Source organism: Larus michahellis, chromosome 7 (assembly GCF_964199755.1).
Source record: "Larus michahellis chromosome 7, bLarMic1.1, whole genome shotgun sequence".
In the NCBI taxonomy this organism is placed as follows: Eukaryota; Metazoa; Chordata; class Aves; order Charadriiformes; family Laridae; genus Larus; species Larus michahellis.
In genome coordinates, this window is record NC_133902.1 from 36,628,538 (window position 1) to 36,652,863 (window position 24,326).

General features: G+C 44.0%; 4 protein-coding genes across 15 annotated transcripts in view; 2 read left to right on the plus strand and 2 right to left on the minus strand.

The window, feature by feature from the left end:
* The window catches only part of SSB (small RNA binding exonuclease protection factor La), a 32,029-nt gene extending 18,477 nt beyond the window's left edge, over positions 1-13,552 (minus strand). The window contains exon 1 of the mRNA XM_074596318.1: positions 13,412-13,552. The gene's annotated coding sequence lies outside the window, so the exon portion shown is untranslated. The remainder of the gene's footprint in view (positions 1-13,411) is intronic.
* Positions 1,390-13,665, minus strand: PHOSPHO2 (phosphatase, orphan 2). Of its 7 annotated transcripts, none has more exons than XM_074596329.1 (2): positions 4,852-4,897; positions 1,390-3,871 (listed from the first exon to the last, which is right to left on the minus strand). In XM_074596329.1, the coding sequence occupies exon 2, from the start codon at positions 3,867-3,869 to the stop codon at positions 3,144-3,146; it is 726 nt and encodes a 241-aa protein (XP_074452430.1). In that variant the 5' UTR covers positions 3,870-3,871; positions 4,852-4,897; the 3' UTR covers positions 1,390-3,143. The 7 variants fall into 7 exon arrangements, with proteins under 7 accessions (XP_074452430.1, XP_074452429.1, XP_074452432.1 ...); XM_074596328.1 differs by lacking the exon at positions 4,852-4,897 and adding an exon at positions 13,412-13,665 and having other exon boundaries at positions 2,544-3,871; XM_074596331.1 differs by lacking the exon at positions 4,852-4,897 and adding an exon at positions 6,760-6,811 and having other exon boundaries at positions 2,544-3,871.
* On the plus strand, positions 4,935-11,844 carry CFAP210 (cilia and flagella associated protein 210). Its single transcript, XM_074596314.1, has 9 exons — positions 4,935-5,022; positions 6,104-6,330; positions 6,622-6,795; positions 6,889-7,082; positions 8,015-8,171; positions 9,182-9,321; positions 10,157-10,349; positions 10,687-10,851; positions 11,363-11,844. The coding sequence occupies exons 1-9, from the start codon at positions 4,968-4,970 to the stop codon at positions 11,672-11,674; spliced, it is 1,617 nt and encodes a 538-aa protein (XP_074452415.1). The 5' UTR covers positions 4,935-4,967; the 3' UTR covers positions 11,675-11,844.
* A 53-nt stretch (positions 13,666-13,718) lies between the features above and the next one.
* LOC141746932 (cilia- and flagella- associated protein 210-like) lies at positions 13,719-22,520 on the plus strand. Of its 6 annotated transcripts, XR_012588540.1 has the most exons (10): positions 13,719-13,806; positions 13,940-14,085; positions 14,832-14,988; positions 16,042-16,181; positions 16,471-16,663; positions 17,234-17,398; positions 17,901-18,007; positions 18,908-19,104; positions 20,824-20,994; positions 22,097-22,520. XR_012588540.1 is itself a non-coding variant. In XM_074596322.1 (8 exons), exons 2-7 carry the CDS (start codon positions 13,988-13,990, stop codon positions 18,000-18,002), a joined length of 855 nt encoding a protein of 284 aa, XP_074452423.1. In that variant the 5' UTR covers positions 13,719-13,806; positions 13,940-13,987; the 3' UTR covers positions 18,003-18,007; positions 18,908-22,520. The 6 variants fall into 6 exon arrangements, 2 of the variants coding, with proteins under 2 accessions (XP_074452423.1, XP_074452424.1); XR_012588539.1 differs by lacking the exon at positions 20,824-20,994; XR_012588541.1 differs by lacking the exon at positions 20,824-20,994 and having other exon boundaries at positions 18,929-19,104.
* The last annotated feature ends 1,806 nt before the right edge of the window (positions 22,521-24,326 follow it).

Sequence of the window (24,326 nt, forward strand, 5' to 3'; positions counted from 1 at the left end):
TAAGTGCCAGCAATACCCAAGAGGAGAGCTCCCGCTCTACACAGATTCTTTAGCAGGAACTAAAGGAGGAATCCGAACCAGAAAGTGTGGACACTTTGGACATACCCCTCTGCCATCATTCCTCACATGCTAACCCTACAACAGGACTCAAACATGCCCTTGGCCATACTAAGAGGAAACATAAATAAGCTGATCAAAACAAAAAGAGAAAACCAACAACAACAACAAACAAAGCCTTCACACATCTTTGCCTTCACTTTTTCAACCACTCCTGATGCATTGTTAGCCCAGGGAATGGGAGTTTTGTGGTGTAACCCAGGAATTAGCAGCAGCCCTGCTGTCTAACCCGGGCCTGTCCCTCAGCTGCATTACTCACTCCATTTCTTTCTCTGGAGCATTCCCTTGTACAGCCCCGAGTCTGTTTGTACATCGCCATGCCAACAGCTTTGTTTGCCTGTGCTTTTGCACTTCCCATTTCATCAGCTCCCTATGGACAAGCAGGAACTTCTCCTAGTCTTAGGCATGCTACTAGCACGTAATACTACGGCTAGGTACATATCATAGGACCTGGTGTACGATAGCAGACCTATTACCATATAGAAAATTTCCCATGCACACATATGCCTCCCATTACACATTTATTTTCATAAAATCTTTACCTAAGTCACCTGCCTGTCACAGAGAAAGCTGATTTAAACCATCAACAAGCCTGGAGGTCAGGAACACCAAGTACTGAACATGTGTGTCCCTTCAAGGAGCTTCTCCCTTTTGGCTGGGTTACCAGCTTAAATCAGCTTTGCCCTTGAGACACACTCATCTCCCTTCCCTTCTACCCAAATGTGGAAAAATTTGGTAATGGTGGTGCTTCACAAAAGTTACATCTTCTCTTTTATTAAGAGGGGAAAAAAAAACCCCAAGACCTCGTATTAATAGCTTAATGGCCTACCTACTGGAAATGAAAAATTTCTTCTGTCTCCAACACGCACTTGCCTAGCAAAGAGCATCAGCTGTACCCTCTACCTGAAGTGATTAGATCATAACTGCTAATATTTCAAGTAGTGTACTCTGCTTAATCTACTCTCAACTCCTGTGTCAGTACTTTCATCAAAACCACAAAAACCAGCCCTTTTTGAGCACAAAGATTAATTTCTCACTCCATTTCTCACTCTCACAGCAAACTACAAGGTATGTTCCTTAAGGCTAAAAGAACAATAGTTAATATAAGTGGAAGAAAAAGATGAATAATCATTCTACACTAGTTTGCTTGTTTTCAAGGAAGCAGTAACTGAGATCTCTGGACAACCTGAAAGCAAGCTGTCTCACAACTAAGTTCTGAAAAGCACACAAGACACCAGCACAGAATCTGGAACATTAAGGAGCACAGCTAGAATGAAGGAAACACACAACTTTTTAAACAAACAAACAGTAACAATACAAAATTGTACAATGCAACAGCCATTACCATTCTTTTGTATAACCTGTAAATGAGACAAATTAAACCCGCCACAACTTGAGACCCACCAGTTCTTCAGACGCTGTCTTTGTGCCCTTGCACAAATTTACAAGGAAGTAATCAAAGGAAATCTTAATTTATATGCACTATCAGCCTGAAAACAAGCAAGACCACTCCTAAAAATCTTCAACTGAAAAGAAGAAGGTAGTGACACCACCAAACGTCAGTAAGAAAATGAGATCGCTGCTGCACAGAAAAGACAGCTACAGTGATCACAGGCTGCTGAGCTGCACCTCAGGCATCTGCAACCCAAGCGCTGCAAAAGCCGGACTAATTTCTCAGTTAAGGCACTTAAGCTAAAACAGACATCAGTTCAATAGCAGACTACATCATCATTTTGGACAATTTGCAGGACTATAAGAAGGAAAACATTTGGCATGAAAATACATTATATAAATTTAATGAGACTTATTTTTAATATCTCTGTATGCATAGCCCAGCTCTTGGGGCTCATCTCACTGTGAGTGGTAAAGAGAAAGACTGCATGTTCACAAATGATTCCTTGAACTATTTCAAGACAGAACAATTCTGTGAAAAAGTTAAAATGGGCACAGACATTCCCTTCCAGCCTGTAAGAGAGGATTATGGTATAGATATGGATGAGAGCGAATAGGTAAAATCAGTGTAAACCTGTATACCTATGCATGTTTCTGTGGGCTGTGCACTGCAGCTGAAAATCAAGAAAAAAGCACGTGGCTGACTCTGGATGCGTTCCTGTGCAACCGGCTCTGGCAGGGGGGTTGGACTAGATGATCTCCAGAGGTCCCTTCCAACCCCTATCATTTTGTTTCTGTGACTCGGAGCTCTCAGCCATACGGAGTGGCAGCAGCACTGTCAGGGTGGTAGTCAGGAGGATGGGAGAGTGACTTACTTTAAACAGACAGCAACATCCTCACTGCTCTGCAGAAGAGGAGGAGTTTGACTGACTAAATGAAGGTGTTAGCTGGACACCCAAACTGTGTTCACTCTCTCCAGGCCCTTACAGCAACAGGTGACACAAGCCAGCAGAATACATTACACAAATCAGGTGTGTTGCTTTTGTCAGCAATACTAACTTTTATTGTCTTCACAAGAAAAGATAACACAAACTATTAAAAAGTAATTTTGTTTGGTAAAATATTTAGTATATTGAAAATATAAATGCATCTTCAGATCAAACAAGATTATAAGCATACCAAATAATTTACAAAATTAAACATTTATCCTAATCAAAGTAGTATAAAAGCCAACAGTTCCAGAACCACGTTCCTGGCACCTGATGTTTTGCAAGTAAAGAATTTCATTCTTTTATGCACTAATCCTACTTCTTCCCCTAAGCACGTGGAACAGAAAAGGTCAGTTATGTAGTTGGTAAAGGCTTGGGGAAGGAGGGGGAAGACTAAGAATAATGGCAATTCCTTTTGCAACCCCTCTTTCTCCACTTACTTTGGAATGTGTACTATGTTGTGAAGCCATTTTAACTTCCCTTTCCCACTATTGCCAAGATTGAACATAAACAGTTTTATATTGTGTTTAAAAAACAAGTTCAGATAACAGACCAATTTTACAATTTTGTGCTTTTATACACATGCAGTTTTTCTCTCCCAGGAAGATAAAATATAACTATGTTAGTTTCCTTTTATCATTTGATTTATTCCTTTATAAGCAGTTTCAGATAAGACATAATGTCAGTAGCAGATGACCAAACCAGAACAGAACACTCTACAGGACTGAGATCTTGGGCCAGCTGAGCAATCTTTTTCTCCAAGGTATAACCCTGCCTGGGCATAGCAACATCATCCTTCTTCAAAAACATTACTGGACATAAGTCATTCCCACCATCACCTATATATACAATTCGTGTATAACTTACTCCTCGCTCCAACTGCTTATTTAGAAATTCCTTTAAAACTTCCCTTTTGCAAAGGTTTTTAGGGCACTTTGGACAATGGTGAGCATGGAAGTTCTGTACAGTAAGATAGCCAGTACTGCTGAATGCTGCAGGGTTTGTAAACACTTCATCAAACACCTTATGGAAGTCAGCAGCTTTCAAAATCCAGTCAATAAATACCGTATTAGAATCTGAAACAATTATGCAGTCAAACAACTCTTTTTTCTTGCCAATAAAACACAGCAGATCTACCATTCCCGCAGTGAAAGGAATTGTTGTCATAGTCCTTTCCATGTCATCTTCTTTGACGCCATTGTCTCCCAAGTAGACAAAGACTCTGCCCATATATTCTGTCCAGTGTCCTGGTCGGTAGGAGTTTCTTAATCCATTAGGAAGTTTTTTCTCAGGAGCACATTTCACAATCCAGGTATCACTATTTTCATCTACGATTGTATGGTCAAAATCAAAAACCAACAGAAATTTCATAGCTGTCAGAAAATAGTTTCCAAAAGAAACAAAAAGAAAGAATTATTTATATAAACCAAAGTACTGAATTCCTACCCTGATCTTGTGCTCAGAAGAGAAAAATTCTGCAAGCAAATGAAGCATTAAGACAAATATCTAAACAAAGTAAACTATTTATGGCCACTACAGCTATGGGAAGCTGTGCTGAAGCTAAAAAAGCAGCCCGTAAAGGTCAAAGTTCTAGTTCTTTTCAAACTTCTGTTTAAAATAGACAATGTGAAAGTATCTAAACCCATGCAGCATAGTTACTAATACTTGCTAACAGTCAATCTTCTGGTACTCACGCACCATCAGTTTGACCAACGGCTGTAAATTTCTGCATCATCACTTGCCAATGCAACCAAACTGAGCCTCTCCTGGCAAAATGCCTTAAGGAAGATTTCAAAAGGAAACTACTACTGAACGGATGGAGCCGGTCTTTTTTAACATGGATACACCAAATTAAAGCAGCCAACGAAAAGAAACACTGCCATTTTGTGGATCTGAAATAAATAAGTAAATCGGTGTGCTTGCTGTAGTCCTACAATAGTTACCTACAGCCCGCCTCCAGGCTAGGGAAATCCCTGGGAGCAGGAGACACCTCATGTGGAGCTTAGAGCCCTTGCCTCACCGGCACGGCCTCTCACAGCCTGTAACACCAGCACCGCTGCTTCCTCAGTCCCCAGCCGTCCCTCAGGCCGGCCCCGCGGCCAACGGGCCCCGCGGCCAACGGGCCCCGCGGCCAACGGGCCCCGCGGCCACATAAGCAGCCCCCTCCCAGCCGCCGGCGAGGGGTGAAGCAGAAGGCTAGGCGAACCGGGGGGCGGGGCTAGTCCAGGGGCGGGGCTAGTCCGGCGGCGGCAGCACCGCGGGGGTCTCGGCCACGGACCGACCGCCCCTGAGGGAACGGGGCACAGCCGTTACCGTCCCGTCCCCCGCCCCGGCCGCGCTGCCCCCGACCCACCTCCGCGCGCGCCGCTTCCGGCTGCCTCCGCCCCGCCTCCCGCCCGTCACGTGCCTCACGGCATCACGTGACTCCCCGCCGCCAGGTTGCTTGGCAACGGCGCGCGTCCGCGGGCGATGGCGGCAGCCGGGTCCGGGCGCCCCCGCGGGAGGCGGCGGCGGGAGGCGGCTGGTGAGTGGGGGCTCCACTGGCACCGTGGGGGGGGGTGTCTGCGCCGAGCCCGCGTCCCGACACGGCTCCGGGAGGCCGCAGGAGCGTTCCTTGTCCCCGTGTCCAGGGGGACTCCCCCCAAACATGCTCTCCCAGCTGCCCGCAGCCAGAGCGGCTGCTTTTCCCCAGGCATCACCTGGAAAGAACCAGCCTGGAACCAGCGGAGGCACCATCTCATCAACAGCTGAAGTCAGGGAGGGACTGGGTGCCTGGAGTCCCCTGTATGCAGGGAGCAGCGTTTGGCAAGGCTACCTTCGCTTTGGGCAGAGTGAGATCATCAGGTCTGGTCCCCACCATCAGACAAACAGAGTAGCAACCGTGTCTGAAAAACAGACTCTGACATCAGTAGTGCCGTAAGAGAAAGCCTCCTCACGTTTTAGACATGGCACATCAGTCTGCTGCAAATCAGGAAGAGAACTTCTGGCAGGACACCCCTCCGTATAGAGTGCCATTTCCTTCGAAAATACCAGTGACGGTTTGAAGGGCATTTCACAAAACCTAGTGATCACCTAGAAAAGGTGTATTTATGCATGCACACGTGTGCATCAGCCTAATAGAACAAAGAAATGCTGATTGTTCCAACAAATCAAGAAACTCTTCCATCAGCCAGAATCTATTTCAGTAAATACGATAACCACGCAGGACAAGGGTGGTAAGGCACAGCCTGTGCCCAAACTTCTGCCTCATCCAGCCAGGAAAACAGCATCACCAATATTCCCCCTTTCCTTTTGGGAATGCTCCCTGGTCCCTTCTGCTCTCAGAATCATGCCCCAGTACTGCCTGGAAAGTGTTAATTACCACCAGCCAAACCTGTACGCGCACACAAGGAGGGAAGGGGACACGCAAACCGCTAAGTCAGTCAGTGCCACTGCCCACAGTGCCACTACGGATACCCTGTCCCAGCTCTGGGGTACTGGGATGGGGAGAGTACCTGTTAGGATAACAGTGGTGTTACTATGTAGGAACTCAAATCCTGATACAGGTTTAAATATAGGACTTTCAGATATCAAGTAATCTCAGTACCTTTTCTTTCTCTGCACAGCGTCACATCATTTGGAAGAAAATAACGTTCTAGATGGATGTTTTCTTCCAAATGAAGTAGATCTTCATCACGTAATTGTATTGCCAAAAGCAGAATGGGAAAGAATTCAGGACAGTCTTGACAGCACAACTAGAGAAGCTGCGCGCATCCTCGCTGAGCAGAAAGAAAGAGAAGAAATGCGCTTACGCTCCAAAGCGGCTGTAAAAGACTGGCCCAACACCATTATGGTAAGTACAAGATACATTTGTAAATAAGGGGGTTCTTTTTCATGTATGCAAAACCCCTCATGGTAACATTTCTAGCTGTACTGCCTTTAACATTTGCTTTTACATACCTATTTTAACTAAACTTCGTTTAAATATATTCAGCATCTAACATTAACTAACATTACATTTTTGTAATTAACGCTAAAATGCAAAATTAAAAAACAAAACACTGAGTACATCACCTTCAGAATGGTTTATATATTTTTAATCCATGGGCTTTAAATGTGATTTCTTATTTTATTGGCACTGTAGGGCCTGGCACAACGAAAACTTAAAGCCAAAAAATTACGTGAAGAAAGGGAAGAGGAAGAAAGAAAGCGACTTGATTTGGAAGAACAACAGTTCCAAGCAACAAAACGGAAGGAGGCTATTGATTGTGCAAAAACATACCTCTACTATCAGACTGAAAGAGTGAAAGGGTTCCATGTTTGTTGACAACTTATAATTTTTAAATTCAAATTGTACTGAATTTCTTTAAACACTTCTGAACTCGCAATTACTTTAAATGTTCTCTTGCAGAGTGCGCTTCTGCTTGCTGAGGTCCTAAAAGAGAGAGATGCTCAAGTTGAATTTAAAAAGTTAAAGTCAGACGTTAACAAAAAGAAGGATGAAGAAAAGGAACACGAATGTAAGGAAGCTATTCTCAGAGAGCAAGAAAAGGCACACCAGCATTATCTGAATCAACAGGCACTACGCAGAGATCAGCTGGAACAGTAAGTAATAATTAATCAAAAGTAACCCTACTTTATTATTTACTTAAACTCTCTTCTCACAAATACATTCTATAAGGTTTTTACAGAAACCTACTAACAATTTGATTCACAAATGCGACACTTCAAAAGAAAAATGCAGAGTGCCACAGAAGACCTTGCACAGAAGGAAAAAGCTGTGATATGCAGTGTCTTTTATTTGCCAACAGACTGCGTGTAAAACTGCCTCTGGTAGGCATCAATAGGTTTTAGTAAAATCATTATTAAAAAGTTGTTACTGAAAGTGTATTTTAACTCAATTTTGGTCCCATAAAAGGAAAAGGTTACACCAGATTTTCCATTTGCCCATAACTAGATTCTAGAGAACACATCAAGCAGACGCACCACTGCCACCTCCATTCTTTCTCTCAGCTCTTACAGAAACCTTACGGAGGGGTCCCCAGTGGTATTGACAGGATTGGCCCTGGGGGACCGATAGAAGGAATCAAATTTCCTGAGGAAGGGTTCAAAGTCTGGTCTCACATATTCCAGGCCCAACACACAAATCCTTGCAGAACTTAGGACAGAACACTACCAGTTTAAGCTGTTGCCTGCATGCCGAGAAGGAGACGCATAGATACGGTGGGACTTCCTGGGGAAATCTTGTTCGCTGAGGGTTCTTCGGAGATAGGCCAGAACATTATGAATGCAGTGGTGCTAATGGGTCATCCAGACAAAACTTGTTACCCCTGAACCGCAAGCTGTGAGCATACCCTAGCTGATTTCTGGTCAGAGGATTGAGAGCTACCATTACAAACGATGATGCTATTTTTCACCTCTGATATTCTACCCACCTTCAATTCAAAGCACCACATCCTTCAGTGCAAGGTACCTATGTCTGTTCGTTACTTCGTGCAATCCCTAGCCCATTTATTCAACTCTTTTTCCCGATTCAGAATAAAGGAGCGCAAGCATCAGGCAGATCTGGCCAAGCTAGAAGACAAAAGAGAAGGAGAACAGCTACAGAGATTGAACCGATTGTACCAATTGGAAATTCAGAGAAAAATGGAAAAGGAACAGGAGGAAAAAGTTGAACACCAGAGGCTGTATCACGTAAGTAATAGGAAAGCATACAGTTCAAAAATGCTTGTTTCACCTTGACTGCCTGCAGTGAAACAATAGCATTGATATATCTAAATGGACCTACTGGCAACAGAAGGTTTGCCAACCGCTTCAGTAGCCTTGGATCATACGCCTACCCTGCCAGTTGCAGGCCATGTCTTTCCTCTGTGCTTTTAAGAAAGGGCTCTTTGGAGGCAGGTCCCTTCTCTTGTCTGAAGGGACACTGGCACCTGATGCTTTCACTGGTCTATGATTAGAAAGTCTGCTGTTGACATTAAGGAATATTCTTGACTTCAGAACTGGATTTAAGTTCCATGTACCTGCTGGATGAAGACCATTTTTCTTTGTTAGGAAGAGGGAACAGCCTGAGTCTGAACATAACAGTATCTTCTTAACTTGTCTTTCCGTTTATGATTGGAGAGGTTTAGAAATTTAGTCAAGACATGCTGCCTTCTGTCTTCACCTTTAAAGGCATCTTTCTAAATGCAAACTAGAAACGCCTCAGAACAGCTCTGGGCAGCATACAAAAGACAAAGGGTTTTTTACATAAAACTACATAAAACTTATCTTCAGCTATGATTTGGATTAAGCTCCCAGACTGGGATAGTTTTGGATGAGGCGGGTCAGAAGCAGCACAGTCTGTGTATGTGTTGGTGCCGGTTGCACAGTCCCATTCCTCTCAACATCCCCCTTGCTCTCGTGTGTGAATGGGAGCAAGGGATAATGCTCACTGTGTCGCATAGCAATCTGTTTGTGTAATGGGCTGGAGAAGGAGCTGTTTGATGCTCAGTTCCCCTTCTCCTTCCTCATATCTACTATCTCCTCTTCACGCGTGTTTGAGCAGGGAGGCAGAAGTAAGTGGGAGTACTCAGAACACCTTTCCTCTCTTCTCTCTTTGAAAGAAGCACAGAGAGAACAAGGAGCCATTCTTTTAAGTTGCTACCCCAGGCCAAGATTTTCTAGACTTCATCTGTTATATCAGGACCATTTTGCCCACGCAGGAGCACGTAAGCGACCAGAAAATTATCAAAGCAATAGAGGAACAAAAACAAATGGAAGAAGATGATCGGATTAAAGCTCATTTTAAAGCAAAGCAAACTATTGCCAAGCTGATAAAAGAGAAAAAAGCTGAAATGCATAGGTAGGTACAACTCTAGAGTATAAATTCTAAGTAAACTAAAAATTATACTGTAGTCATATTCAAATCTTTCAGACTGATGATGTAACACAAACCACAGGTATTCAAAAAATTAAATTCTACTGATAAGGGAGAGTAGGGAATTCAGAAGAAAAAGGAAACTCTTTCACAGGTTCCTTATCAATAGGTATGTGTGGGAGCTATCTCTCTGCCCTTCAAAGTACAAAGACTTACGGAAGTGCAAAGCTCTACAGGAGTGTGTTGGGAACAGCAATGTTCCATATGCCTGTGAAGCCTCCACCTCCTCAACAATTAAAATCCTTGACAAAAGTATTTTTGGGCATGAGCTATATTTGTCTGAGCGAGATCAAGAAAAATAATTGTACTTCTTAACTAGGCACCTACATTAATTAATTACATGGGGTAATTATTAAGGGAAGATGGTTTACCAATTAAACGGTGAGGGTACAGCATGAAGATAACATTGAGCCAATCTAAGAGGTCCCTTTCCTTCCTAATTCTGGCCAATACTCCCAACATTTCTCTCCTGCTGGCAAGATGCCAGGCAGACTTCTCCCAGAGTGATCCAGCTCATTATTGCAACAGAAGGCTAGTGTTACAACAATACAGAGAACACTTATTTGCTAAATCAGATAATTAAAAAAAAAAATAAACCAGGAAGAAAATAAGGAGATAAAAGAGTCAGGTGGGTGTGTGGGCCTGGGTGGCAAGAGGAGAGAAGACTAGACGCAGTATTGCTGAGCGTGGTAGAAGTAACGCTTCAGGCAGACCTAGGTATGTACCCTGGTATGTTATGGTAGCTCATGTTCTTCTGCAGACTAAAACAGGAACATCAGGACAAAATCGTTAGACAATTAGCTGTACAAATGAACAAGGCATTAAAGAGGGAAGATGATCGTCTTGCTAGAGACATTGAAAAAAAAGAAGCTGAACAAGAAAAAAAACGCAAAGAGAAAGAAGCAAAAGAAAAGGCAGCCATGGAATCGATTGCTGAGCACAGAGCCGCTGTGGTAAGAAACCTAGCCCCTAGCCTGTTCTTGTTCCTGCTTACTCTAGCCAAGGAGCCTGGCCCAGATCACAGCTGGTACCTCTGGTGCCAGGCATCAGGATGTTTCACAAGGTCCACCGACACCTTTCTTGGGGTCCTCTCTCCCTCCTCCATTCTGTGTTGGGGCGCACATCTGCCAGGGCTGCTGAAAGCCCTGGGCTTGGACACTGGCCAGCCACAGTGACCACGCTTATCACAGAACACTGATACACAGGGCTGCTTCTGCGGAAAGATAGGACTTCCAGCTTAGCAGGCACATTCCTTGGTTAACTTTTTTTTGTGTATTTTCTAAAATACAGATGAAGATGAAAGCGGAAAAGGAGAGAGAGGAAAAAGCAGAGGGTAAAAAAGAACTTCATGCGTTAATGGAAGAGAACCGCATCTACTTGGAAATGGAAAAAGCCAAGAAACAAAGACAACGTGATGCAAGCATGGAAGTACAGAAAATTCAGATCCAGCAAATGGTAAATAGAAGAGCTGTACCCTGACAGTCCCTTCAGAAAGAAGCACGGATCTAAACCAACAGCACTGGCTCCTGCCCAAGAGGAACAGAGAGAGAGAGGAAGCTTTCTGTGTTTTGTTTGGGTTTTTTTGTTTGTTGCTTTTGTGTTTTTTTTTTTTTTAAATCACATATGCTGGTGTTGGGGACCAGCCTTCTCTCAAAGCACTGGTGCAAGTCAAGGCTGTTTTACAATGAGAGATCACATCCTGCCCTGTGTCTTTATGTACTACTGATGCTCTCTTGTATCTTCCGGGCAGGTCACCAAAGAGCAGCAGCAGGTGTTCGCTCAGCTATTTAATGTACCCTTTTTGTGGGGAGTATGGCGGAGGAGACAAGTGGGGAGGGATGATATTTGCCAAGTATCAACTAACATCACCACAGATCTCCTATAAGCTCTTACCCTCTCTAGGTTTTAAGGGATAGTTATGTTGTAAAAGAAATACTAACCTTTGTTATTCCCTTTTCTTCATCAGGCTGAAAAACAGGCAAAACACCAGCAGGAAAAGCAAGCAGACTTGGACTACGAGGCTCAGAGAGAGGCTACTGCACTTTGTAAGGAGCGTGAGTTTCAGAGCTATGCAAAGCAAGTAATTGAATCAGAGTCCAAGACTACACATCATCTTTATCCTCTTCTCAAAGCATACAAAGATGGAAGAGGACTTGGATACAGGCCATTTTCCAGAGCAAGAGAAGGAATAAATACTAGTTTTCAAGCACAGGATGATGCTGGGACCCAGTTACCTTACAGCTGTACTACTGCTCAAGAAGTTAAAAACATGAAATAATACTGAGACTGCAAGGAAAGGCAGAAGCAGTTTTCATGTGGTCAAAAAAATATCTTTTTGAACCTTATGGGCAGAGTTGAACTGTAAACGATCTACGTAAAATACATGCTATGAATCTGCAAGTCCATTTGAAAAAAAAAATAAATTGCCAGAGAACTGGTTATAGTCTCAAAAATCCCCAGCTTGTATTTCATGAAAGTTAGCTCATTAAACTTGAGACAGAAATGCATGATATACAATTGACAATCAGTGTAACCCATTCCAGCCAAAAGCTCACTATTACTGTTATATTTTTGTTATTCATTATTCTAAAAACTCACTGTCCCAGATTTTTCAGGCCCTCGATACGAATTCCTAGTGCAAAAGGTCACATTTTTCACAAGCCCACTTCCAGTTAAGTATTCCCCATAATGGAAAAAACCAAAACAACTTTACAGAATCTACAGGGGAAGAAAACACAACCTAATACATGTGAAAGTTAGAGTAGTTGCGCTGCAGTTTTTATAGCATTTTGTAACTACCTCTGTAAAACGTATGTCATGCTATAAATTAGTTATAATAAACAAAAATACAAACATGGTTTGATCACAGCACTTAAAAGGTCACCTAGGAGGCACATATGTCCCAATATAGCTGTAAATAGCTACTACAAAAAGAGCATGGCAACAAGAACAACACAGTTGGAATGTTCTTTCAAAAAGACTAACAATGATTCAATCTGCGGGAAATAATCTGGATCTGAAATTGTTTCTCAGATTCCTCATGCGACTTAACTCTTCAACACCAAAGTCACACATGCATCTCACTCCTTAAGCTTAGTTTCTTTGCTGAAATTTTACCATCACATTCCTGCCTTAGACAGAGTTAGGGTTTCCTATAATGACTCCCTCCATGAGTGCCCTGGGGTCTAAACAGGGCATCCCCCTACTCTGGCATCCATGGAGAACAAAGTCCAAGAAACTTGAAGCTTTTCTTTGTTGCACACAACCTTCTGGTTTCAACCCCCCAGCTGCTCCCCTCTCTGTTGACCAAATTAGAAAATGACGCAAGTTCTAAAAAAGTAAATAAAAAAATAGGAGTTTTATACAAAGGATGCTTGACAATATTGTAGTTTGGAAAACGGGTCTTTTGGGTGCCTTCAGGTTTCTAAGCCTGGTTTCTGACAGCAACAGGCTTTGAAGAAAACACAGGACTTTGAGCAAGACGGGAAGCTACCGCAGCGGCCAGGTCCCTCCTGGAAGCTCAGCACGAAGCAGAGCTGGTTTTACCTTCCCTTACAGCGTAAAACAGATGGACGTGAGATGGACGTGAGATGGACGTGAGATGGACGTGAGATGGACGTGAGATGGACGTGAGATGGACGTGAGATGGACGTGAGATGGACGTGAGATGGACGTGAGATGGACGTCCTCCTTCCAGACTGCAGCAGGCGTCAGGGCAAGGGAGGAACTTCTGGAAGGAGGGGGAGGACCGACCGAGAAGGTCCTAGGGCAGCCAAGAGCCTTCCTCCGGCAAAACTGCGCCCTGGGGCCACCTTTTAAGGTCAGATAGTGGACAAAGGCAAGTTTCCAACAAGCCCAGCCTCAGGCGGGCCGAGCGGGGTGAGGGTTTCATGCGAGAGGCGGCACCAACCACACCGGACCGAGCCAACCCGCCATCTCCACTGGAGCGTGAGGAAAAGCGGCGAAGCCGGGAGCAGACGCACGGAGGCAGAGGGGGAAAGTTACAGCCTCTTACCGGTACGGGCTCGATACAGCGAAACGGCTATTTCCCGAACCGGCTGCTGAGGAGAGCGGCTCCCACGCGGCCGGGGCCGGGCTTGGGCAGGCCAGGGCCTCCGCGGTGACCGCCGCTGCTCGAGCCTGCTCCGCCGCCCGACTCGGGAAGGGAAGGGAAGTGAAGGGAAGGAAAGGGAAGGGAAGGGAAGGAGGTGCCTCAGCCACCGGGCGCCACCCGAGCTTTCAGCCGATGCGACTCTGTTCGGCCCGGCCAGGCCCGGCGCCCCGCCCTTTCCCACCCAGCCCGCCATCCGGCGGGCTGGGCGGGAAAGGGCGGGGCGCCGGGCCACTATAACAGCCGTCGGCCACCGCCCGCCGTTCCTCCTTTGTCCCCGGCTGCTGTTGGCGCCTCAGGTAAAGTCATTTTCCTTACCGGGGCTGCTCCCGCGGGCACGGCTCGCCGCGGCCGCCTTGCCTCCCTCTACCGAAAAAGCCCCGACTCCCCAGGACTCGCTGTCGGTAAGGAGCCGTCTCATTCTCTCGGCAGGCTTCCCGGGAGAGGCAGGCGCCGGGACGCGGTGGCGAAGGGCCGACAATGGACCGCGATGGGCCGGACGCCGCCCGCCGTGAGGCAGAGCTGGAGCGCAGCCGCTACTTGGAGCGCCGGGCCGTGGCCCAGGAGCAGCTGGAGCAGTGAGTCCGGCGGTGCCCTCGGGAGTGCGGTTTGGGTTAAAAATAATAATAAAAATCCTCCCGTGGGTAGCTCTGGGCTGTCGGGACCCGCCTGTCCCGCCGGTAGGGTGGCGGGGGGCGTTCGGGTCTCCCCGGCAGCTGCCGCCCCCCCCGGGCCGCGCCTGGGGCTGGGTGACTCACCCCTTCTAAAGCGTTGTTTCTGATCCTCCTCGCCCGCTGTTTCCTCCGTGACTGTTCTCCATCTTCGGAGGCGCCTCTTCTTGCCGGTGGCAGTGTCTGTCCTAATAAATTAATCAAGACAGTCTGTATTTTGGTACTGAGAGCAAGTGGGTTGTCACCCTGAGGCAAAACTCTTATCACTGCTTCCCCCAGCCCAGAATCATTCGTGCTGACGATGCGGCCATGGCTTGCACAGTGCCGTGGCAAAAGCCCAGTTTGTACACGGGCTAACAATGAAACAAGCTAATCAAATTCAATCTAATATTTGAGTCCACATGCTGGTCCTGTTTGCTTTTGCTAGTATAGGCTTAACCATCAGCCTTGCACTAGGACTGAGCATTGGACAAAGGATTTGCAGGTACCTTTTAAAAACCGTGATTCTGTTTTTGATTTCTGACATTCTACTTTCATTTCAAAGTATCAGGTTTTTTTACTGTTAAAAGTACCTGTAGATGTGCAGAATCTGTATCTGCTCAGCATTTCATGCATTCCCTAGCTTGCTTATTCAACTCCTTTTTCCGATTCAGAATAAAGGAGCACAAGCATCAGGCAGATCTGGCCAAGCTAGAAGATAAAAGAGAAGGGGAAAAAATGCAGAGACTGCACGGATTGTACCAATTGGAAATTCAGAGGGGAAAAGAAAAGGAACAGGAGGAAAAAGTTGAACGCCAGAGGCTGTATCATGTAAGTAACAGGAAAGCATACAGTTCAAAAATGCTTGTTTCACTTTGGCCGCCTGGAGTGAAGCGGTTGTGTTAGGCCCATGAATTGACGGGCTTACTGGCAACAGGAGGTTTGCTGGCAGCTTCAGATTATACGCCTACCCTGCCAGATGCAAGCCATGTCTTTCCTCTGTGCTTTTGAGAAAGGCCTCTTGGAAATTGTAATGTGGCACCTGAACTTTGACTGGTCTATGATGGAAAAAGTCTGCTATAGACCACAAGGACATTGTTGTTGACTTGAGAACTTGATTTAGGTTCCATGTACCTGCTCTATTTTAAGCCTGTTTTCCTTTGTTAGGAAGAGGGAATAGCCTGAGTCTGAACATGTCGATATCTTCTGAATTTGACTTTCCCTTTATGATTGGAGATGTTCAGAAAATTAGTCAAGACCTACTTAACCACACCTACTGTTTCCCTCCCCATGCCTGCTTGAGCAGGGAGACTGAAGCGGAGGTGCTGCAATGATGAGGCGGGTTGGCACGTGAGACAGTAAGAGCAGAGAATTCCCACTGAAACCCTACTTGCTCCCCCCCCCATATGTCTTCTTACCTTGGTTACACAAATTTTACCCCATTTGCCCCAAACCTTGTATATGCAATAAAAGCTATATATACCAGAACTGCCACTTCTATGTGATGACAAAATGCTTTGTGCTGTACATTTTTTATGGTTCTACAGGCTCTTACTGTTTGAGCCCTTCAGAGCCTGTGCTGTGTGAATGATACGCAGGATGGGAGCAGTACAGTTGGAGCCTGTAGGGAAGTAGAGGAAAGAATATAAAAAGATACTGTGCTTAGGGCTGCAACCACATAATAATTTTACTTTTGTGGTAAGTAGGTCATGAGAATTCTGTGCCATCTCTGGCTTTCTATCTTCTCTAGCTTCTACACTGATGCAATGAGAGCAACAACCTAACTCTTATTATAAGCTAGGCCTGAAGTCTGCTAGATATTTTTTTTTCAGTTCATGTTTCCAAAAGCTCATTCTAAATAAAAGTACTCTTCCATTTAAACAGGAATATGTAGCTGAACAGAAAATAGTTAAAGCTGAAGAGAAACAAAAAGAAGATGAAGATGATGATCGGATTAAGGCTTATATTAAAGGAAAAGAAATGATGGCTGATCTGACAAGAGAAAAAGATGCAGAGACTAATAGGTGAGTCTAGGGTTACAGTTTTCAGTGTTAAGATTCAAACTTGCAATTTAATTTTTATGACAAATGTTACTCTGAATTTTTATATCAGCAAAACCAGAACTTTGTGATGCAAGCAAATTTTCTGTAATTAAAACTTGAAGTAGAAAGTCCAGAAGAAGTGCCTGCCAGTTCCAGTAGTAATTGGTGCTGTTGGGGGTGGAAGTGGGATTGCTGGCTTTGTTAGGAGCAGTGCCTCAGGTAACCTGAGTGGATATCCTGGTGTATTATGGTAGCTCATGTTCTCCTGCAGGCAAATACAAGAGCACAAGGACAAAGCTTTTGAAAAACTAGCTGCACAGATGAACGAGGCATGGAAGATGGAAGATGATCGTCTTGCTAGAGGAGCTGCAGAGGTAGAAGATGAATACCAAATTAAAAACAAAGAGAAAGAAGCAAAAAAAAAGGCTGCCATTGAATCTATTGCTGAACACAGAGACACGGTGGTAAGAAACCTAGCCTGTTCTTATTCCTCTTTCTGTCATATACCTGTACTTCTGACTACCTTTTAGAAATGCTGTAGGTCCTAACACAGGCATCTTGAGTGAGATGCGCATGCAAGTTCTCACTTAGCAGCTGCCTCTCATATTTACCATCTATAGTTTCAGAACTAACTTCTTAAGAAAGGTGCAAGCGGTACATGTGATAATCCTCTCTCAAAAAATTAGAGTTGGAAGGCTCTATAATTGTTGGTAATTTGCGCAAGCACTTCCCAGACTCTGCACTGCTTATTGCAACCGAGGAGCCTGTCCCAAATCACAGCTGGTGCCAGGCATCGGAATGTTTCATAAGGTCCACTGACACCTTTCCTGGAGTCCTCTCTCCCTCCCCCATTCCGTGTTGGGTGCACATCTGCCAGGGCTGCTGACAGCCCTGGGCTTGGACACTGGCCAGCCACAGTGACCGTGCTTATCAGAACACTGATACACAGGGCTGCTTCTGCAGAAAGATAGGACTTCCAGCTTAGCAGGCACATTCCTTGGTTAACTTTTTTTTGTGTATTTTGTAAAATACAGATGAAGATGAAAGTGGAAAAGGAGAGAGAGGACAAAGCAGAGGATGAGAAGGATCGTAATCAGTGGATGACAGCAGATCGTGTCTACTTGGAAATGGAAAAAGCCAAGAAACAAAGACAGCATGATGCAAGCATGGAAGTACAGAAAATTCAGATCCAGCAAATGGTAAACAGAAGAGCTGTACCCTGTCAGCCCCTGCAGGAAGAAGCATGCATCTAAACCCATAGTACTAGATCTCGTGTGTGGGAAAGAGGAAGCTTGCTGTGGGTGTGATGTGCATGTTTTGTTTGTTTTTTACTTGTGTGCATGTTGTGATGTTGGGGACCAGCCTCCTTGCAGAGTAGTGGAACAGAAACCTCTTCCAGGCTGACTTGGCCCATGCTGGTCGGGGAGGATTACCTGGGAGGGCTGGTAATAAGAAAGATACATATTACATATAATAAGAAGGAAGATCAACAATGGTAGATCACATTGTGTCCGGTGTCATTATGCCATTTTTTTAACCATGTCACTGCTGCTGTCTTGTATCTTCTGGGCAGGTCACCAAAGAGAGCTGATGTTCACTCAGCTATTCAATATACCCTTTTAGTGGTGGGTATGGCAGGGGAGAGAAGTGGGAAGGGATGGTGTTTGACAAGTATCAGCTAACATCCTTTTTCTTCACCAGGCTGAAAAACAGGCAAAAAAACAGCAGGAAAAACAAGCAGATTTGGATTATGATGCTCATAGAGAAGCTGCTTTTCGTAAGGATCGAGCATTTCAGCGATAAAGACAGTGAGTAACTAACTGAATCAGTGCTTTTACTGGATATAATTTTTAATCTCCTCTCCAAGCATCTAAGGAAGGAACAAGATGTGGACTTTCTAACCAGGACAACTGCAAGAGTGGCAAGAGTGTATACATATATAGTAGTTAAAAAAAACTGGGGGGAGGCGGGGAAGAATGGTTGATGTAACAACATCTGTGTTCCTCCTGCCAAATGTACAGCAGCCCCCAGCTTGCTCAGGGACTGAGCGAACACATGGCATTTTGTAGGAGTGTTACAACTTCTGTGCCCCTCAAAGCCTTGCCTGAGGGCAGGGCCAAGAACTCTCCGCAGAGCCAGCACAGAGCCGGGTATTGTCTTGGTTGGTCAGTCCTGCTGTGGTCTGGGCTGCTGTGCTGTTTTTGGACAGCAGGACATGGCTGGCTGGAGCTGACTGACTCTCTGTACCCATGTCAGTTAACGTGGCCCATAAGGGGCTCAGTTGTGGGGTGAGGAAGTTGCTGCCGAGAACTTGACACCCATGATGCATGCGTTTCAGAGGTTTTGCCCAGAATAACTCTAGCCTGGTGTTAGGGCCGAGTGCCCATCACTGGTTGGAGCGCACCTTCCTCTAAGTTTCGTCCAAAAGGGTCCAGTTTGCGATCTCTCTGTAATGTGAACTAAAGCACAGTAAGTAGGAACAATCAAGAGAGATGTTTCAAAAGACCTAAACTAAAAGGCTAACGTTGCTGCACTATCAACTAAAAGTCACACGGAGTTCTCCCCAATTATCTTGGAGTAATTGATTTTGGAAATTATATATTTAAAAAAATAGAGACATGGCAATTAACTTGTGAAATTGTCTCTGAATACATTTTTTTTTTCTTAGCTCACTAATGAAAAATTTATTTCCCTTCTCTCTGAGCCAGTGCTCCTTTTATTACTTCAAGCTTTTTTCAGCAAGCAGAAGGAATGGAGACTTAATAAAGCCTTTTGATCACAGAAGCTGGAGCCTCGAGAAGAAGCACTGACTACAGCAGAAGCAGTGTTGAAATCTGCAGAGCTTGATAATGCTCCAAATGCATCCCTAAGTGCCTATTTGCACATGCTCACTGCCATGCAATTGGTGAGTTACATGGGGTTTAGTCTACCTCCACAGCAGCAAGAAACAAGGTGGACTGCAGCCTTATTTCCTACTCAGCTTCAAGAAACACCCTGTTCTGCAAATTATGTATGTCTGCATTTGCAGTCTACAGCCTGCTTCCGTGGGGCTTCAGCCCCTTTTACTTTGAACATCTACAGAAATATCAAATTCCAGTACCAGAAAACAACTCTTCCTTTCAGTACACCTAGAGTGAAGTAGGAATCCTCTGTAATTTTAAAGCACATTGGCTAAATAGGGATTTTGTTTCCCAAATTCAGCATGAAAAAAATCCATCATGAATCATGATGTCACTTTATTCCATTGACTTTGAGATGCACATGCTTCATGTGCTTGCTTCAAGTGACTAACTGTAGTTAGTAATCCTCCATAAAACTAGGCAAAAAAAAAAAAAAACCCTCAAGTGTTTTAAGAACATGAAGAAATACTTGAGGTTCTAAAATTTTCAGCGACAAAGCATTTTGGTAACACTTAATTGCCTTTTACAGTTGTCCTACATGAAAGGCAAGAATGGAAGGCTGCTTGCAGGAATAATAAGACTAAAATCAGTTTGATGTTTACAACATGTTGAAGAAAATGGGAAGAAAAGACAGGAAATAGGCTAAGAGAACAGCTCCTCGTGCAAGTAGAAGCAGATGAAAGCTATTGAACAGACAGATGAGAAATAAGAGAAAACTGGGCTCATTCACTCTGGAAAGGAGGACACTAAGGAGTGATGAACTAACAGCTTACAGCTGCTTGAAGGGTAGTTACAAATACAGTGGAGCCAGACTCTTCTCAGCAGAGTCAGGTGCTTGATGTAACAAGTTGTGACATGGAACATCAGGCTGAGTAGTCAGGAAAACCTGCTTCACCAGGAGTATAGTGTGATGGCACTGGATCAGAATGGCCAGAGGCGGTGGAATCACCACCTGTGAAAGCTTTAAAGATGTCCCATGTAAGGCAGGAGGCTGGTCTAGCTGACCACCAGAGGTCCTTTTCAGCTGTCATTTAAAGATGGCAACAAAACACAGGGAGATGAATAAGATAACACAGAGGCTGCTAAGGAAATTGCTGACCTGGAAGAATCTGCTAATTGAGAGGTACCTCTAATCTTATGCCTAGTGTCACTACTTGTATTAGCTATTAGCTGAAGTTTTAATTAATAGCTAGCAAATCAGAATATGCTTAGAGAAATAATTTGACTAGTAAACTTCAATTATTGTTTTTGCTAAACAAAGCACCCTCTCAGATGGTGTGCTGCTTCAGGAGGTTGTAGCAGATGAGAAACATAATAGGTATGGGCCTTATTAGAAGGTCAAGACCTTAGAAATGTAAGGCAACCCTCGGAGAGTGAAATGGAGACCTTAAATCAAATGTATTTTTTCCAAACCTGTCACACTGCTCTGGAAATAGAGCAGCAACTTAAGTTGGAACACATGGGCCTCCAGGGTCTAACATGGTATTCTCCCAATAGTGACACAACTGGTACCTGTGTGGCGATGGTACCTGTAAGGAAGTACTGTTGTCATGGATCTAACACAGCTCCTACCTAGGAAATGGAAGAGAAGCTTTCTAAAATGCCTTATATCCTAAGGAAATCTGAGTTAACTCCCTGCAGCTCTTCACTGTTAGGCAGTGTTCCAGGCTGGAGTCATTAATTCTGTTCAAGTTGTTTTAACATTAGTCTCTGCCATTGCTCAGCTCTGAGGAAGTTTGAAGAGGACGCGTACCTGCAAACAAACTACCTGTGAACAGAAGAGTTGGCACCATGGCACTATTAAGGATGGACATTTTCATGTCCCAGTACAGACTGGCTGTGTGCTCCTGAAAAAAAAAAAAAGTTGTTTTTCCAAAGGTCACTGGTTGGATTAGGTGAAATCATTTTTTCTGTTTCAGTAGCTAAATTTTTTCAGATGCCTGTTACTAACTTACGCCTTTCTGGTACCTCTTGAATGGAAGAGTGCTGTAACTAGTCTGTAATCTTCCTCCTTGTTCTAGCAGTGCATCTTTGAGAGAAGGAAAACTCACTGCTGCTAAATAGCTCTCAAAAAAAACCCAAAACAACCAACAACCCTCATCTGCGCAGGGTAAGATTTAAAAGGGAGTTGAAGTGAAGGCCAGAGGTTTGGCAGAATTGTATGAGATGTTGTCTTTGGAATGATCTTAAATTCATTTCTATTTAAAATAAGTTTAACAAAGCCTATGGCACAACTTCACTTATGATGTGTGTAGTCAGTCCTTTTACACTCCTGCACTGCCACTACTACAATCAAAAGTTTCTTTTTGTTCTGGTGTATCATGGCCTTTGGCCGTAAGAACTAGATACCTAATGGGATACATAAATGATTCAAAGCCTGCCCTCTAATCTGTTAAACCCATCTCCCTCTGATGTCTTAAACCCCTCTGTAGAGAGCAGTCTTAAAAACGTAGTTGTTCATAGCTGGTTGATACTGTCTTGCATAAACCAGCATGGGCGCTTTCTTTTTCTGTGGGTTTCCTCATCTCGGATACATCACCCAGAGAAATGCACGGTTCTGTTGGGTGCTGAAGGGCTTGAACACCAGAACTGCAGGTGTAATAAAATTCAACATTACATCTCTGTTAAAGTAATTGCCCCTCCCCCTCCTTGAATGAATAGCACCTGGTCTGACTCCTTTACTGTGTAAAGGAAAAGAACAGGCAAAGGTTAGAAAGCAGCACCGCTGGAAGAAGCAATAGCTACTGAGCAGACCAGAGATGGGATCAAAGGTATGAGACTACTGAGATCCGGGGAATACAAATCCAGCAGCTGGTACGGTGGCATAGCGGGCAAGGGAGAAATCAGACTATCTTTGGTAAAGCTTAGCATTGCATTACTGCTACAAGACAAGTATTTCTGCGTTAGTTTCAGTTACAGTCTCTCAACGCACGCACTATTAATTGTATGGCAGTTAGTGATTACACAGTAAGATTTAAACTCTCCTTTCTTCTTCAGAAATACATCTGACAGCTACGGAAGTATTTACAAAAGACTAAGAAGCTAGCCACTGTCACCTTACAAGTCACATGTGCCTGCAAACCTTACCGGTGCCCAAGAACTGAAGCTAACTCAGGAGGATGTTAGAAGACATGCTGTTTGCCAGAACCTGCCTCTCTCTGCTCAGCTTCAGCTCAAGAAACAAGTGCTGTAGCTACAGCCATAGCTTGCAACTGTACCCATAACTACTCTAGCTTATTACAGAACAAAGCAGTAGGTTCACTTTGTAGGAAGTGAAGAGGTAACGACCAAAGGTAAACTATCAGTTCATCTGTACTGTACTCCTCCAGTATTTCTGGGCCTCCAGGCTTAATTAAAACCTTACGTTTTGTCTTAAAATTCTTGCTAAGCAAATAATAAAATTGAATAAGCTGTTTCAAAACATCTGTCTGTAACAGTAAGATCAATGTTGAGCGTACCTTTTATTTCTGACCGTTTACTTACATTCACTTTGGAGAATGCAGCAGAAGATAGGAATACTATCTCGAGAAAGTTGCGGCACTGGCCGAGTCTTTAATCCTTCACGGGAGAGATGTCAGCAGCAAGACCACGCGTATCCTGCACTCAAGTTTCTAAACTGACTGTAGGAAATGTGAAAAGCACTTCCCTGCTTTCTCCTCAGTACTCTGCTGCCAGCACAGCCAGGTTGCCGGCCTGGGATACTGCTGTAGGTGACGTTTTGAGCAAAACTTGTTCACTCAATTCTAATCTGTCTGTAAGCTGCCCTACCGCTATGTTTAAATTCACATCGTCGAGGAGGTAGTCCTTCTGTAACCAGTGAAAACTACTCTGCTTCACAAACACACACACAAAAAGACTGGTTGTGTTTGTGTAAGTACAAGATCTAAGTTTGCAGCGAGCAAAAAAATTAGCGTTCAGACATGAGATCAGCTTCATTACATGACTGCATTTTTATATGTTACGATACATAGATTGCGAATAGACTGTTATTTGTCATTCTGTAGACATGGCTGCATTTTTATATGTGTTACGATACATAGATCATGAACAGACTGTTATTTGTCATTCTGTAGTAGAAAGCTCTGATTCCATCTATAACGCAATGCTATCATCCAATTTAGCATGGAATAAAAATCTGACTATTCACATCTTCAGCGAATATGTATAGATCTTAACTGAAGAGGTAGCGTCCTGACATCAGCTCACCACACCTTGTCACTCTGTCCAATAAAAGGCTGCAGATTTGGCACTCAGAAGCAGGTTTACACACAGGGGTTGCACCATATGATTGGGAGGTGAATATTACTCTAAATAGAGAAGACGCTAAGTTATGCTGCAAGAAGCACACAGGGCAGACGTACGGATTACGCTAACAAATATGCAAAAATGCATTTATTTCTGAGAAGTACTTCAATACACAAGTTGGACATGACATATCAAGACCTCATTCTCCCAGCTGACAAGTGGATCATCTGCCCTGTTTGGGAACTACAACTTACAAAAAGTCCAAAAGACTGAGGTTTCCAAATGCTACATGCACAATACTGCCCGTACGATTAACCACAGTCCTTTTAGCTGGTGAAGGAAACCAGTTGCCAGCTAGCTCCTCCTTACCACTGATCATAAACTAACAGGCCTAACTCCTTTCCTGTCCTCCCAGCCCTCCTTTTCATTAGCAGTGATGCCAGCGCGCTAAAGCCCCACATTGACAGTTACCAGGACATGTACAGGATCTGCAGAGACGCCTCACTTCCTGCCAAAAATAGCAAGTTTTCCAAGTGCTTTGCATGTTGCAAAATTTCTACTCCATCAGTGCTGCATATAGTTCAGTTTATTTAGTCCTTTTAATGCTTTAGAACTTTTATGAATACAATTTGTATACCAATCGTATTTAGCAGTTTAAGATCTGTCCTCTGAACTTACCGTGTTAACTACCCTGTTAGTTTCATTTGAACGATGACTTTATGATTAAGGAAGGACACTAATTTAATTCTTTAATGAAATATACCTTTACCTTTATGTAGTTTTAGTATCTAAACTCACCACCTTTATCATATTTTATTACTGCCATTCCTTTTGTGACATTTCATACTAAAATTAGAAAAATTATTTTGGTGTGATAGCTTTTTTTACAAAAAAGCAGGTGAGTACTTTTGCTTTTATGCAACACAAGTTTTGTTAGAACGGTGTTCCTAATGACATGAATTATTCAAGGCTAAGAAATAAG

Bases quoted from the DNA above. Each gene is read 5' to 3' on its own strand.
- CFAP210 (XM_074596314.1), top strand. From the start codon at position 4,968: ATGGCGGCAGCCGGGTCCGGGCGCCCCCGCGGGAGGCGGCGGCGGGAG. The intron at 8,172-9,181 runs GTAAGTAATAGG...TTGCCCACGCAG, and splicing joins AACACCAGAGGCTGTATCAC to GAGCACGTAAGCGACCAGAA. The intron at 10,350-10,686 runs GTAAGAAACCTA...TCTAAAATACAG, and splicing joins CTGAGCACAGAGCCGCTGTG to ATGAAGATGAAAGCGGAAAA.
- LOC141746932 (XM_074596322.1), top strand. From the start codon at position 13,988: ATGGACCGCGATGGGCCGGACGCCGCCCGCCGTGAGGCAGAGCTGGAG. The intron at 14,086-14,831 runs GTGAGTCCGGCG...TTTCCGATTCAG, and splicing joins GCCCAGGAGCAGCTGGAGCA to AATAAAGGAGCACAAGCATC. The intron at 17,399-17,900 runs GTAAACAGAAGA...TTTCTTCACCAG, and splicing joins AAATTCAGATCCAGCAAATG to GCTGAAAAACAGGCAAAAAA.
- PHOSPHO2 (XM_074596324.1), bottom strand. From the start codon at position 4,493: ATGAGGTGTCTCCTGCTCCCAGGGATTTCCCTAGCCTGGAGGCGGGCT. The intron at 3,872-4,441 runs GTAACTATTGTA...ATTTTCTGACAG, and splicing joins AGCCTGGAGGCGGGCTGTAG to CTATGAAATTTCTGTTGGTT.